This window comes from Periplaneta americana, chromosome 12 (genome assembly GCF_040183065.1).
Source record: "Periplaneta americana isolate PAMFEO1 chromosome 12, P.americana_PAMFEO1_priV1, whole genome shotgun sequence".
NCBI lineage: Eukaryota > Metazoa > Arthropoda > Insecta > Blattodea > Blattidae > Periplaneta > Periplaneta americana.
This window is the reverse complement of record NC_091128.1, coordinates 82,818,849-82,834,328: the sequence shown is the minus strand read 5'-3', so window position 1 is coordinate 82,834,328 and position 15,480 is coordinate 82,818,849. Positions and strand designations below refer to the sequence as shown.

General features: G+C 34.3%; 1 protein-coding gene and 1 non-coding gene across 4 annotated transcripts in view; both read right to left on the bottom strand.

Moving 5' to 3' along the window:
• Positions 1-2,902: 2,902 nt before the first annotated feature.
• E(z) (histone-lysine N-methyltransferase E(z)) overlaps positions 2,903-15,480 on the bottom strand; it is a 69,479-nt gene continuing 56,901 nt past the window's right edge. For all 3 annotated transcript variants that reach the window (XM_069841629.1, XM_069841630.1, XM_069841631.1), the window contains 2 exons: positions 14,818-14,983; positions 2,903-10,916 (listed from right to left, as the gene is read on the bottom strand). In XM_069841629.1, the coding sequence (XP_069697730.1) occupies positions 10,856-10,916; positions 14,818-14,983 (227 nt within the window). In that variant the 3' untranslated portion in view covers positions 2,903-10,855. The remainder of the gene's footprint in view (positions 10,917-14,817; positions 14,984-15,480) is intronic.
• On the bottom strand, positions 10,238-10,311 carry TRNAG-GCC (transfer RNA glycine (anticodon GCC)). Its single transcript has one exon. It is a non-coding gene; the product is annotated as a tRNA-Gly (tRNA).

The following is a 15,480-nucleotide window of genomic DNA, read 5'->3' as shown; positions in this document are numbered from 1 at the left end:
ACAATGTTCAGTTGAATAATTAGTTTCAATATGTTGTCAAAAAAGCCAAAACTGCAAAAATAAAAAAATTGTACATACATACAATGAGGATGACTCATTTTGCTATAACAACATAACACTAAATGAACTATGAATGTTCGTGCTTAAATTCAATGGCAACTGGTAATTATTGTAATTTAAAAAATCAACACTCAAAATATTACAAATAGCTGGTGCCTCCCTTCACCCCTGCCCGGGAATGATATCCACATCCATGTCAGAGAGTATCAGAGTTATACCATGGATAAATATCCATAAAGTATGTTCATTGTTTTTTATTGCAGCATGGATTTGTGAAAGTTAGGAATACAGTGGTGATATTCAAGAAGTTTAACAACCAGTTCTCTCATGTGTACCTATGTTAAACATATACAGTGTATGTCCTTGGTAATTGCAAATATTATCTAGAAATAATTTTACAACCGGTTCGTCCAAACTGGTGCCAACCGGCCGAATATCACCACTGTAGTAAAGTGATTATAAATTCACAGAAAGGGGCCCGACTTGTTACACCAGGAAAACAGATTACATAAACGTCCAGTGACTGGTGCTGATGACTTCATGATAAGGTTTATTTATGACAAATTATGTAAAGGTAGGGAAGTTAAAGGAATTACTGTCGATTTATGCAATTTCTTTCTGATCTTAGGTGAATATAAAAATCCTTACATAATTTTCATTTACTTTTACAGGGTTACAGGGGAAGTAGTAACCATATATTGTGGTCCCCATCACCACAACATGGCACGTCCTCAGGTTGCGGATAGAGGAGATGGCCTCCAGATATGGAGGGTAGCTGCGAATATATTGAATAAGCAGTCGTGGATAGCTGATAAGGTGTGGTCCTCCAGCTTGGGGGTTGGGCAAAGGGCTAACAACCCATCACCGTAAAACAAAGCTTGCTATGAAACCTTACAATAAGTCTCGGAATGGTACTGATTCTCTGGCACGACCACAGCAAAGATTTGAGAATAAGGAACTTAGGAAAATATTTGGGGCCAAGACGGATGAAGTTACAGGAGAATGGAGAAAGTTACACAACGCATAACTGCACGCATTGTATTCTTCACCTGACATAATTAGGAACATTAAATCCAGATGTTTGAGATGTGCAGAGCATGTAGCACGTATGTGCAAATCCAGAAATGCATATACAGTGTTAGTTGGGAGGCTGGAGGGAAAAAGACCTTTGGAGAGGCCAAGACGTAGATGGGAGGAAAATATTAAAATGGATTTGAGGGAGGTGGGATATGATGAAAGAGACTGGATTAATCTTGCACAGAAAGGGACTGATGGCGGCATTATGTGAGGGCAGCACTGAACCTTCGGGTTCCTTAAAAGTCATTTGTAAGTAAGTAAGGGGAAGTAGTAACAACATTGGCTTCAGTGCAGTACATTGGAGCAGTGAAGTGAAGCATACAGAAAAGAAAATAATGCAGTGAATAATTTCGAGGGAAAAATTGTTCCGGGGCCAGGTATCGAACCTGAGACCTTTGGTTTAACGTACCAATGCTCTACCAACTGAGCTACCCAGGAACTCTACCAGATACCAATCCAATTTTTCCCTCTATATCCACAGACCTCAAAGTGGGCTGACAACCGTCAAGCAACCAACATTGAGTGCACACTAACTCTGTGTAACTTAAATTGTGGTTTTCTGTTAACGAAGAGTGGTGTGTATTATGCCTGAAAGCTTGCCAGTTTTATTTTTTCCACCTTGTGTATATATATAAAACAGAGAGGCCATGATTGGGAAAAAATTCAAGAGGAGGAATTGTGAGAAGGTAGGACTTTGTGGAGGAGGATATTTTCTTGAGAAGACCCACAACTGAGTGGAAACGTCTACTGAGATGATGATTCTTACTGAATTTGGTATTCCCAAGAAACTAATGCAATTAAAATGTGTTTCAGTGAAATGTACAGCAGAGTCTGTATAGGCCAGTCTCTGTCCAACACTTTTCCAATTCACTGCAGGTTAAAGCAAAGAGATGCACTATCACCTTTACTTTTAACTTTGTTCTAGAATATGCCATTAGGAAAGTCTAGGAAAACAGAGAGGGTTTGGAATTGAACGGGTTAAATCAGCTGCTTGTTTATGGGTGAATATATTAGGAGAAAATCCACAAATGATTAGTAAAACACGGGAATTTTACTTGAACCAAGTAAGGAGATAGGTTTGGAAGTAAATCCCGAAAAGACAAAGTATGTGATTATATTTCGTATATATCTCATAGTATGAAATGGTAATATAAAAATTGGAAATTTATCTTTTGAAGAGGTGGAAAAATTCAAATATCTTGGAGCAACAGTAACAGTAAAAAAATAAATGACACTCAACAGGAAAATAAATGCAGAACAAAAATGGGAAATACCTGCTATTATTCAGTTGAGAAGCTTTCGTCATCCTGTCTGCTTTCAAATAACTGAAAGTTAGAATTTACAAAACAGTTATACTACTAGTTGTTCTGTATGGTTATGAAACTTGGACTCTCATTTTGAGAGGGAAACAGAGGTTAAGGGTGTTCAAGAATAAGATGCTTAGGAAAATATTTGGGTCTAAGAGGGATGAAGTTACAGGGGAATGGAGAAAGTTACACAACACGGAACTGCATACATTGTATTCTTCACCTGAAATTAGAAATATTAAATCCAGACGTTGGAGATGTAGCATGTATGGGCGAATCCAGAAATGCATATAGTGTGTTAGTTGAAAGACTTGAAGGAAAAAGACCTTTGGGGAGGCCGAAACATAGGCGGGAGGATAATATTAAAATGGATTTGAGGAAGGTGGGATATGATGCTAGGGACTGGATTAATCTTGCTCAGGATAGGGATTGATGCACAGTGGGCTTAAACACAAATCTAGGTGGACAAAATTAATAATTTCTATTTTATCTATGAAATTTTACAAAGGAGTTACAGGTGACATACATTTTTTTGTGTGCAAACTCTCATTATCTTTACGTAAGAGTAATTATCCCTTTACAGGGGATGGTTTTAGACAAAATTAATAACTTTTTTCCTACCCACAGATTTTCATGAAACTTTGTACTGTACAGGTAGCATATGCTTCTATAATAATACCGGACAGCTAGCAGTTTTGCGTGCGAACGACGCTGGTGCTGCTATCTACCTGCCGGTGTGGAGATACTTGCGAAACAAGCTGTAATCAACTGCAATGTATATTGTTGCTGGGCTAGTTAATAGTTTTATTAATTAGTGCTGTGTTAAAATGTCAAGGTGTATATGTGCTGTTTATAATTGTGACAACTGCAGCATTACAAATTGCTCCAAATCGTACTTTCGATTTCAGACAGTTCATAAAACGTGAGTCAACAAAATTCATTATTAGGCCTAATGCCTTTGTCTCTGTGTTGATAGAACAATAAAAATTAGCTTTTTTATTTAGGCCTAATAAATGAATAGAAGTTAAAATATATCGGAAATTTTAAGGTTTTAGCAAATTAAGTTTTATTGTTGTCTACATGCCTTTACTAATAATTATTACAAGCATCAGAATACTACCATTTTTATTTTTGCAGTTGTCAGCAACGAGTATATAAAGCATTATTGTAAATTCGTTCCTAATGTCAGAACTGATTTTATCTTACTAAAGCAAAGAAAAAATATGTAACAATTAATAATTACGGAAAGTAATATGAAGTATGCAATATTCTCATAATATGCAGCTCTGATATAAGGTAATAATTTTACATTAACATCACCATTTCTTAAGTGTTTCATATATAATTCCAGATTAGTAACTCATGTTTTAAACAATAGTCTGAATCCTGCTATGTTAATATTTGTATATGTGGACGTAATTCCATCCCTTTCCGCCAGATGTCAGGTCCGCAATATTTCACACTCACGCCAATGCTACTAGTATACAGCTGTCCGGTATTATTATAGTAAGGTATTTGCTTCTATGTACAGACTCTCATTATGTTTGTGCAAGAGGAACTACCACTTTATAGGGGTGGGTTTAGCATAATTAATAACTTTCTCTAACAGATTTTCATGAAAACTTATACCGAAGTTACAGGAAGCATACATTGTTTATGTCAGAGGAACTACCCCTTTAGAAGGGATGGTTTTTAGAAAAAATCAGTAACTTTTCTCCTACACAACAGATTTTCATGAAACTTTGTATATGAGTTACAGGTAGCATATATTTGTTATGTACAAATTCTCATTATGCTCGTTTAGGAGGAACTACCAATTTATTTTTAGACAGAGTTAATAATTTTTCTTCTAACAGATTTTCTTGAAAATTTGTACCAGGGTTACAAGTAGCGGTTGAACGAGGATTGAGCGTATTCTCTTCCTGCACTTTCAGCCATCTTACATGTCATACCAACATAACTTACGAGGCATTACGAACGTTCCGCGCTAGTTTGCAATATTGCAGCGGGATGGTTACGCGGGTATTTAAAATGTATAAATTCATAGCTATCGATATAACATAACAAATGTGTCGCGCTAGTTTCTAATGTTCGAGCGGGAATTCGTAGTTGTGGAAATGGCTGCAGTAGGTGATCGTATTAATATTAGAAAGCTGAGCATTATTAATAGTGAAAATGAAGCGCAACAGTGATGCCGGGAGAAAGGTCTGCTTCCCGCAAATATGGAGTGTCCACTTTGTGGGGAGTTTTCGTACTCCCAAACAATAAGGGAGTGCGATGAGACGAATGTACCAGATGTAGCGGAGTCAACGATCACGGATTGGTTTTCATACTTGAGGGAAGTGTGTAGAGGTAAGAAAATGAACTGTTATGGCAGATTGGGTTAATTTAGGATTTTACTGACAGGTTAGGTTAGTTTAGGATTTTACTGACAGGTTAGCTTAGGATAGATAACGATGAAAGAGTAATAGAACGTATTGTATGATGACGCAGAATATCTGCATGGAAATATCATATGTACTTCGGTACATTGAAATAATATTAGGATAGATAAGGTTAGTGTAGGATTTTATTGACAGGTTAGGTTAGCTTAGGTTTTTATGGTGCGTTACGTAATTATTTGTGACAGGTTAGGTTAGTTTAGGATTTTAGTGATAGGTTAGGTTAGTTTAGGATTTTAGTGACAGGTTAGGTTAGTTTAGGATTTTAGTGATAGGTTAGGTTAGTTTAGGATTTTAGTGACAGGTTAGGTTAGTTTAGGATTTAAGTGACATATTAGGTTAGTTTAGACTTTTATAATGCGTTGCATAATTATCTGTGACAGGTTAGGTTAGTTTAGGGTTTAGGTTAGGTTAGTTTTGGATTTTGGTTAGGTTAGGTTAGGTTGGGTTAGAATTTTGGTTAGGTTAGGTTAGTTTAGGGTTTTGGTTAGGTTAGGTTAGTTTAGAGTTTTAGGTTAGGTTAGGTTAGGATTTTGGTTAGATTAGGTTAGGTTAGATTAGTTTAGGATTTTGGTTAGGTTAGGTTAGTTTAGGGTTTTGGTTAGGATAGGTTAGGTGAGGTTATGTTAGGGCTTTCTTTAGGTTAGGTTAGTTTAGATTAGGTTACGATTTTGGTTAGGTTAGGTTAGTTTAGGGTTTTGGTTAGGTTAGGTTAGTTTAGGATTTTGGTTAGGTTAGTTTAGGGTTTTAGTTAGGTTTGTTTATGTTAGGTTAGGTTAGAAATTTGGTTAGGTTAGGTTAGTTTAGGATTTTGGTTGGGTTAGGTTAGTTTAGGGTTTAGGATAGGTTAGGTGAGGTTAGGTTAGGGTTTTCTTTAGATTAGGTTAGGTTACGATTTTGGTTAGGTTAGGTTAGCTTAGGGTTTTGGTTAGGTTAGGTTAGTTTAGGATTTTGGTTAGGTTAGTTTAGGGTTTTAGTTAGGTTTGTTTATGTTAGGTTAGGTTAGAAATTTGGTTAGGTTAAGTTAGTTTAGGGTTTTGGTTAGGTTAGGTTTGTTTAGGGTTTAGGTTAAGTTAGGTTAGTTTAGGTTTTTATTATGCGTTAGATAGTTTTAGCTTTTTTATGCTTTGTGTAGGCAAATCTGTGGCAGGTTAGGTTGGGTTAGTTTAGGATTTTGTTGAGAAGTTGGGTTAGGTTAGTTTAGGCTTTTTTATGCTTTGCATATACGAAACTGTGCAATGTTGGGTTAGGATAGTTTAGGTTTTATTGACAGGTTAGGTTAGTTTTGGAGTTTAGTGAAATAGGTTAGGTTAGTTTAGACTTTTATGATGCGTTAGGTTAGGTTAGTTTAGGTTTTTGTAGGCTTTTATTTGCTATAAGTGTTATTTCTTTCAGACAATGTGGATCGCCGTTAGAAGAACGAACCTAGAATTGGAGGGCCGAATCATGTAGTAGAAATTGATGAATGCAAGATTGGACGTAGGAAATTTTAGGCTGGTGATCGTATTGTGGAGGGTTCTTGGGTTTTGGGCATGATAGATCGTGAGACAAAGGAAGTGCGATTGGAGATTTGTCCGAATAATAAGAGGGACAAAGATACTTTTCTTGGTGTTATTCGGAAACATGTCGCCGCTCAAACCACAATAATGACGGACTGCTGGAAGGGATATGAAGGCCTGGATGTTAACAATTTCCGTCATTTGACTGTGAATCAGAGCCTCAACTTTATTGATCCGGAAAGCGGTGCATGCACGAATTTGATCGAAAACGCAAGCGATTGAGTGTGGCTGTCGTGAAGTAGTGATTTTTTGTTTTTTACGTTGGCGGTTGAAGGACGTCATTGTCTATCATAATGGCGGGCTTCGAAAGAAAGTTCAGTTGTGAAATTTATGTGTTTATTGTAGTATTATATGCTCCAGTGGAGTGTTTTTCAGTGCGTATTGAATTATTAACAGTTCAGCGTTCTTCACATTACATCGTATCGTGTGTTTCATGTGACTAAAATCGTTTCACTGACTAGAAAACAGAACGTTTGCACTCACATTACGTTGGACGTTTCATTTCACAGGTAATTTGCCACATATCTCTACAGTTATTTTACTTGTAACAATTACCAATAGAATGCTTAAGTTTTAAAATACATCTCCACAAAAAATTCCATCAAATTCGCTTTATAATTCGAACATTTTGTATTGCAAAATCGTCGGAATCCGCTCAATCCTCGTTTCACCCAAGTAGCATATATATTTTTGTGTACAAACTCTTATTGCATTTGTATAAGAAAACCTAGCCTTTTATAGGGAGTGGTTTAGAGAAAATTTTAAACTTTATACACTGTGACTGACATATTATGGTACCATACATACAGATTTCGATATAATTTGGTTTCCTGTGCAAACATGTTGATTGAAAACGAAGAGGATATTGTAGATATAATAATTTAGAACCATCTTATTAGTTCTTCATTGACAACTGTAATGTTAGAAGACAAAACAGGATTGTCAAAGAAATGTCGAGCAGTGCTACCATCATTTCATGTTGCACTATCACCACTTCTTTGTTGGTCAATAAACATATTCATCTCTGATCGAAATTTCTTTTTTTCTACCTTCCATTTATATTTCGTCTTCAGCCTTCCTTACTTGCCACTCTTTAATTTTAAACCTATATGAAAAGTGCAAGAGACATTCGAAAAACGAAATCAAGCAATGAGAGTTGAAAGTCCAAATTCATTACGTTGTTCAGTACATGGTTTTTCCAAATCATCAATGTTATTCATTGCACCACATGCATAACACCTTTGCGCCGATGTGTCTGTAATAGCATTACAGATTTTTCGTCAGTAAACAGTTTCTGATGTACCTCACTCTCTTTGTGATAAACTGTTATTGTAGATGGTTTGAGGAACATTATTTGATTTTCAATTACACTAACTTCCCTTCTTGTCAATTCAGTAGTTTCCTTTTCAAACAATAAATTTACTGACTCAGTACTTGTTGTGAATGTGCAGAACAAGAGCTTGAATTTCCCTTCTTTAAGTCTATTACTACTTTCACGGAATAGCTTTCTGGGTCTGAGGTGGATACAGCTCCTGTTTTTCTAGCTAGTATTGCATTATATACCAATTTAGAAAATTGTATTTATTTATTTTTTCAATGAATCAGAATACTTGAGACCTTTTTTTTTTTTTTACTTCTAAGAATATGCTTCCGCTGAAGATTGAAATTATCTACAAAATCCCTTTTTTAGAATCTTCGAGTCCAGTTCTTCAAATACCTGTAACCGTGTGATAACCGGTTGTGCACAAATCTCTAAAATGTAAAATAACTAAGTAGGTTGCAAGAATGTGCAAATAATTTGATATTTGCCATAAACTAGAGATCTTGTACTATATTTTAGCATAATTTAGATCATGACGCAGTATATTAAAAGACTGGTCAAAGACATTAAATGTGAAATAATTAATTTTCTTATAGAAATAATGCCATTAAAATTATTGAGTATCTATTGTAAATAATTACTGAAACTGGTTAAAATATCAATTATCACACCTTGAGCTGCATGCTCTATATCAAAACACCACAATAAACACTCTGATAACATAAATACAACACAAAGATCCAACTGCTAAACAACACTGCGAAATGGTGTACACAATCTGTGAAATATCTCAGATTAGGGGCTGTGCTGTGTTATCAATATTGCACTGAGATGCGTTTCTAGTATAGGTAATAGAGGAACAGTTATTTGTGAATAATATACACAGAATTAATCATGATTTTTGTTGGTGAAGAAAATTTGTACAGCCAGATTCGTAATTTGACCCGCTGTGCGATGGTAGGCTAATGTGAGGGCGGCAGTGAACCTCCAGGTTCTCTAAAAGCCATTTGTAAGTAAGTAAATAAGTGAGAACAAGTAACAAAAATTTAACTCTTCTTCTAAGTACTGCAGAAAATGAGTCGAAAATAATTAACAAATGAAGCATAAGAGGCAGAATTCGAACACAATAGACGGTTAAATTTTGTAGGCTTTATTATGAGATGTGCAGGGACCTGACAAAAACCACGTATTATGTGGGACAGTGTATTAAGCAAGCGCGTATTATCTGTGTTTCATTGCATAATATGTAATTCTGAGTCACAATTAGTCAAAACTGTTCTCCTTGAATTACATATAAACCAGTTTCTACTGTATTTATTCAAAATAAACAAGGATTCTAGAATGGGAGTAGAGTGAAAGGTATCTCAGTTCAGAAATATACTGTCTCCTAAGTAATGTCAGTTTTGGAGCAAAATTTTAGTTGGACTATGCTGTAACAAGAAATTAATCTAATTTTCAAAATAAAAGTCCTTACATTCTATGGCCTTGACCCACCTTTCAGCGAAGTTTGTTATCCCTCAAAGTATCAGTTTTTGATGATACCCATTTCAATAGCTTCCAAGTTTTGGAAATTTTTTCCATGCAGGAAGTGGGCTGTGCATCGAAACAGATGGTAATCTTAAGGCACAAGATCAGAGCTATATGCCACATTTGGTAGCAGTTCGATTTCTACCAAATCCTGGATTTTTTCCATGGTTGTTCAAGCAGTATGAGGTCTCACATTCTCCTCCTGCAAGATTAATTAATGTTGGGTACCTCTCTCTCTGAACTTCATGAACTCGTCCTAGCTGTTAACTGCACGTCCGTTTGGAACAAATTCCCAATGAATCACATCTTCAAAATTCCACCAGACATGTAAGATTACCTTGTGACCGAACTGATTTTGTTTGAAAATGGCTCTGGCTGGGGATCGAGCTACTTTTAAGAAGTGTCACAGTTCCGGTAATATACCCATTTTTCATCACGTGATAATTCTCCTGATAAATCTAACATCCACGGGATTAGTGATAAACTGACGACAATTATCCACTCTGCATTGAGCTTATTCAGGTGTCAATTCATGAGATACAAATCTACAACTTAAGTATGATTTTCTAAGCACCTTAATGTAGCAATGTACTGTATCTTTTGAAGCATTAAGTTCTTCTCACAACCTACAAGTACTTTTTTTGTGAATTTTCTTCCAAAACTCTGCATGTATTGTCAATATTCCATACCTTAGGTCTTTCAGGACGTTGTAAATCTGTAATATTTCCTTCTCCATTATTGAAACTCTGGAACCATCGTTGTGATACATGCACACTAACAACACTTTTACCTTCGAATTTATATATTTTTATAGCTGTGGTAGCAGCTTTAGAATCTTGTTTCCTGTAGTGCTTTAGAAGAACTTTAATCTCAAACTTTATCACCTCCGTTTGATATTCTTAGGATTAACAATACTGATGACTGAATAATTTCAAGGAAAAATTGTTCCGGGGTCGGGTATCGATCCCGGGATCCTTCGCTTGGCACGCGAATGCTCTACCGACTGAGCTACCCCAGGAACCATACACGACACCGTCACAATTTTTCCTTCGTATCCACACAACTCAAATGTGCTGACAAGATGCCAGAACTCAACTATGAGTGCACACAAAGCAAGCGAAGGGTCCCGGGATTGATACCCGGCCCCGGAACAATTTTTCCTTGAAATTATTCAAACCTGCTTTACAGGGAGCTTCTATCTGAAAGCCAGATTTGCATAATACTGATGACTGTCACATGTTCACAACATGCAATACTAACCATAGCGCCCTGTAAATTGCATTGCCCAACTTAAAAAAAAAAAAAAAAAAAAAAAAAAAAACAAACTTAAAAAACCGACATTACTTAACGAGATCTAAAATTTATAATTTTTTCAATGTGTTTAATGCTACTATATACTGATGTACAGTAATTCATTATCAATCATACATGTGAACACAATCATAATTAATGTATCAACATTTAAAATGTTTGATTATGTTGCATTTCTTCTAACTCCCAGAGCAACAGCATAAAATTCTTTTGTCAGACAATTATTGTTTTACAGCTATGCAATTTACCTCTTCACAGAAATTCCATCTCTCTTTCAATGCCAACAAATTTAAGTTGTTCTGTAGGTCCGTATCTAAAACAATAAAAGAATTAAATAATTAGAAATATATAAACAATATAACGTTTCATATCTTTAATTAAAAAAACAGTTTCTACTAGCAGTTGGCTCTAATGTACTTTTCCTAATGACAGAGGAGCATATACCAAAATATAACCTTTCTAACATTGAATAACCTTTCTTAAAAAAAAAAAAAACACCCTCATGAGAGAAGACATATTTTCTAATTTATTGCACAGTAAATTGTTCCATTCCTTATTAGTAATTTAATAGGAACAATAATTATTTTCTAAAGAAATAATTTCAAATTCACTATCTACACACTGAACATTCAGATTCAATCTATAACAGTAACTTAACAATGGGAAGTATGCACTGTATTTATTTTTAATAGAGTATACAATCCTTAAATAGGGATGAAATATGTATGATTTAACCAAAATGCCCCTATGTTACAAATAATAATGTATTTCAGTTCTATCTGCAAGACATTTAAAAACATGTATGTTTTCACAATACAGTGTACACAAACAGCTTTGTACAGGCACAATCAACTAGAATCTAAATTCTAGTTGCCCATTCTTCAGACTATGTCCAATGTTTGAGTCAACTGTTCATTAATCTTGTATCTAAAATGATGGTTGATGACAGATCCTGGAAAGTGTAATTCGGTAATATATCATGGATAATTTATCCTTCATGAAAAAATACTGCTTCTAGACAGCATGAAGGCCACAAGATAAGCCCTGACACGAACTCATTCGTGAAAGATTAATTATCACTAGTTGACAAGGTTTTTGTAACATGTATGAAAATAGGCTTTCTAACTTAATTTGCATTTCGGTCATTATCGCCAAATTTACATATTTAATATCGCCAAGCTAGAATAATAAGAGTTGACATGTGTTTTTCCTTAAATTATAAAATTTAATTTCTCTTAAATTTTTAAACACAAGTACTTGACTTTAAGAAACTGCATTTAACATTTTTTACACACAAGTACTTGACTTTAAGAAACTGCATTTCCCATTTTTTATATTATTACAAGATCAATTTACAAAAGTTGTCACTGAGAACACAGAAATGCAGTGTCCTCTCTAGCACTTTGCTTTTGTTTTTCGAATATTTATAATATTAAATGTGATTATTTTATGTTTTCTTTTTTAATTTTTTTATTGTATTCTTTAATATTTGTTCTTTTTATCCTATACATAATGTTTAATGAATAACTGGAATTGTTAACATCCCGTAACTTCTATCCCCCCCTCACAAAATATAATTGTTTTAATACAAGTATACTTTATAAAGCATAAAGTAAGCAAAGAAAATACTATTGATGTATTATCATCATCGGCAAGCTAACAACAATCAATAACTTAGGAATCACACAAGTTACTTTAAGGCTGCTAATGAATATAATTATTATTATGATCAAGATGCAAGACAAGCAACTCAGTGTGACGAAGCATTGAGTCGTTGTAATAATAATAATAATAATAATAATAATAATAATAATTTTTATTATGGTATTCTCTACCTAGTATTCTGTCCCCCCCCCCCCATCAGAAATCTAAATTGGCACCCTGGTGGTATGAATGGAGTGTCAAAAACTATATTGTCTTGATATTGATTAAAGTATCAGACATACTATCAACATTACGACCATTTATTATTTTTATAACAGACCTATAGCTAAATTTTCTGTCGTCATTGACACGATAGATTGTGTACATGTTCCAATCGTATCTCTTAGAAGTAATATGGCAAAAATATTCTGCAATAGAAGATCCTATGTTTCATTTAATATTCAAACAATTTCATATGCAAAGCTCTGCATAGAGAAATTGTGGCCAACCTAGCATTGAGGCAGTTTCCTTCATACTCCGTTTATACACCTTGCACATACAAATCTGTGACAGGTTAGGTTTCTGTTATGTCTTGCATAGCCTATACGATCACCTGCATCTCCACAAAAGAATCCCTTATAAATTCAATGATTTTCACTTCCAAAATCACCATAACTATCTCAGCACTAGTTTCACCCGAAACTGTTACAGGATACATAAATCTGCATGAAATACAGTGGAAAAATAGTATGCAATTTATGGAAGAAGCGATTTCCCGTCCTAAAGTTAGGCCTAAGAATAATTGCTGAGAATGCTATGTATATAATTGTGGCATCAGTTCTGAAGCTGTTCACCTTATTGTCAGCAAAATTCATCTTAGATGTTTCCTTTTGAAGTTACCATTTAACTGCTCTACATTTCCCCTATTTACATTTGGAAAACTATGAATTCTTTTTCATATGTTACCCAAATCTCTTCTTTTTTTAATGTTATTCCATCTGTCTTTTTGTTTTTAATTATGGAATGACAACACACTGTATTTAGAAAGAATACCAAGTAAGAACTTCTAGATGCTCTTAAAATTACTCCCTCTTACCCATTTGCCTATGATTGTTTCCTCATGCCAAACAAAACAAAGTTGCCCATGATCATAATTATGTAACCAATGAATTTTCGATTTCGAAGCCATGGTGGTATGAGAAATATGTTGTTGTTGTTTTCTAATGCCAGGCATTTGACAATAAAGTCATTTGACCTCTTGCACTCCAATATTTTTCAAAGATATTATCATGGTTAGCCACTGACGCACAGATTTTGAGATGTTCTGAATCCATTTCTTGATTTGAGTTGCACAATGGACAGTTAGGAGACTGATATATTCCAATTCTATGAAGATGCTTGGCCAAACAGTCACGGCCTATTGCCAATCTAAATGCAGCTACAGACAATTTTCGTGGTAAATCGGGAATTAACTGTGCAGAGAGTTCCATTTTTTCCCTTGAGATTGTGTTATCAAATTTTGTTTGTTGAAGTCTAAGTATGTAGATTTAATAAATCTTTTCACAGAGTAATACATAGATTTAGTAACAGGTCTGTAAGTAGCAGTGCTGCCCTTCTTTGCTAAAGCATCCACATTCTCGTTTCCGAGGATTCCACAATGGGATGGTATCCACTGGAATACAATTCTTTTATTGAGTGTCATTAGTTGAGAGAGCATTTTATTTATTTCTGCTATTTGAGATGAAGGTGTGTCTAGAGACTATTGATAGAAAAGCTGCTTTGGAGTCTGATAATATAACTGCATTTTTAAATTTATTGCTGTGACAGAGAAGATTCCTGAGACTTTCACTTATTGTAATGATTTCTCCATCAAAACTTATTGTTCCATATCCAAGAGATCTATAAAGTGAGAAGAGACAGCACGTAACACCTGCACCTGGTTCCCTGGAGATCAAGGATCCATCGGTGTATAAATGAAGCCAGTTTTGTGGAGGGTACCTAATATTAATTGTCTCTAAAGACAATTGTTTAATTATTTCAGTGTTTACTTCTGATTTCAGTATTTCTTGTGTTAAATTTAGATTATACTCTATATTTTAATAGAGTAAAAGGGTTTGGTTTAATTTGTAAGTGGTATGAGAAATATAATATGCAAGATACAAATATGAAATCACCACGTTAGTAAACACATGTTAATTTTAAGGAACTGAGGCTTGGTGAAACAGTCAGCTTTTACAGATCTCGTTAAAATTAAATGATCTGTTTGTTAACAAGTCATTTGTGCTGATTTAAAGAAGCCTGGTGAAACCGGGCATGAGTTTCTTTATCTATCAGTTAAATGGTACACTGATGAAGTAGTTCTTACATATTGTACGAATGTAACGAAAATTGACAAATTCCACAATAATATCAATGTTTATCAATTATATTGCATATTTTCTACGATTCATATAGCATCTCACAAATGTATGATATATTATTTACAATATAATAACTTTGTGTAAAGTTGCAACTTAAATAAAATTTAATAAATAACCATTAAAAGAAACAAGATAATACATAGTGCCTACCTATAGTCAAAGAACAGTTCTTCTCCTGGTTGAATTGCTCGTTTGGCAAAGATTCCAATACGGTGGTCTCCATTCACCATCATGACTTTGGCATAGCAATTAGGATTAATAGAGTGATTGGCAAACCTAATCTTATTTCCTTTACGCGTTGCATCCACCACAAAATCTGAAACATACATGAGATGGAAGTATAATAACTGGGCAAAAAATAAAACTACTAATACTATTGCTACTACTACTATTATTATTATTATTATTATTATTATTATTATTATTATTATTAAGATATGTAAAAAAGAAGAAATTTGGGCTTGTTTAATATATGGCAAGTTCTATTAGCATATTCTAGTATTGGAGGGCTACATAGAAGAAATGCAAGTCTCCAGCAAGAGTCTAATGTAGTACCTTCCTAACAAGAATATTTTAGTTGCACTTACTATTTTATGAACACAATAATTGAAGAGGTGGATTCCAATATGTCCTAAGTCATCTTTGAAAGATTTTAACTTGTTTTATTCACGTTTTAATTTATCCTTTTTAAGCCCATATATAATTCTGTAACTTTATTTAACGGACTCTCCTAAGTCTTGACTTAGATCCGTTTGAAAAAACATAATTATACAAGCACTAGGAGTATCAAATTTGTTTTATCAGTTTTTGTCA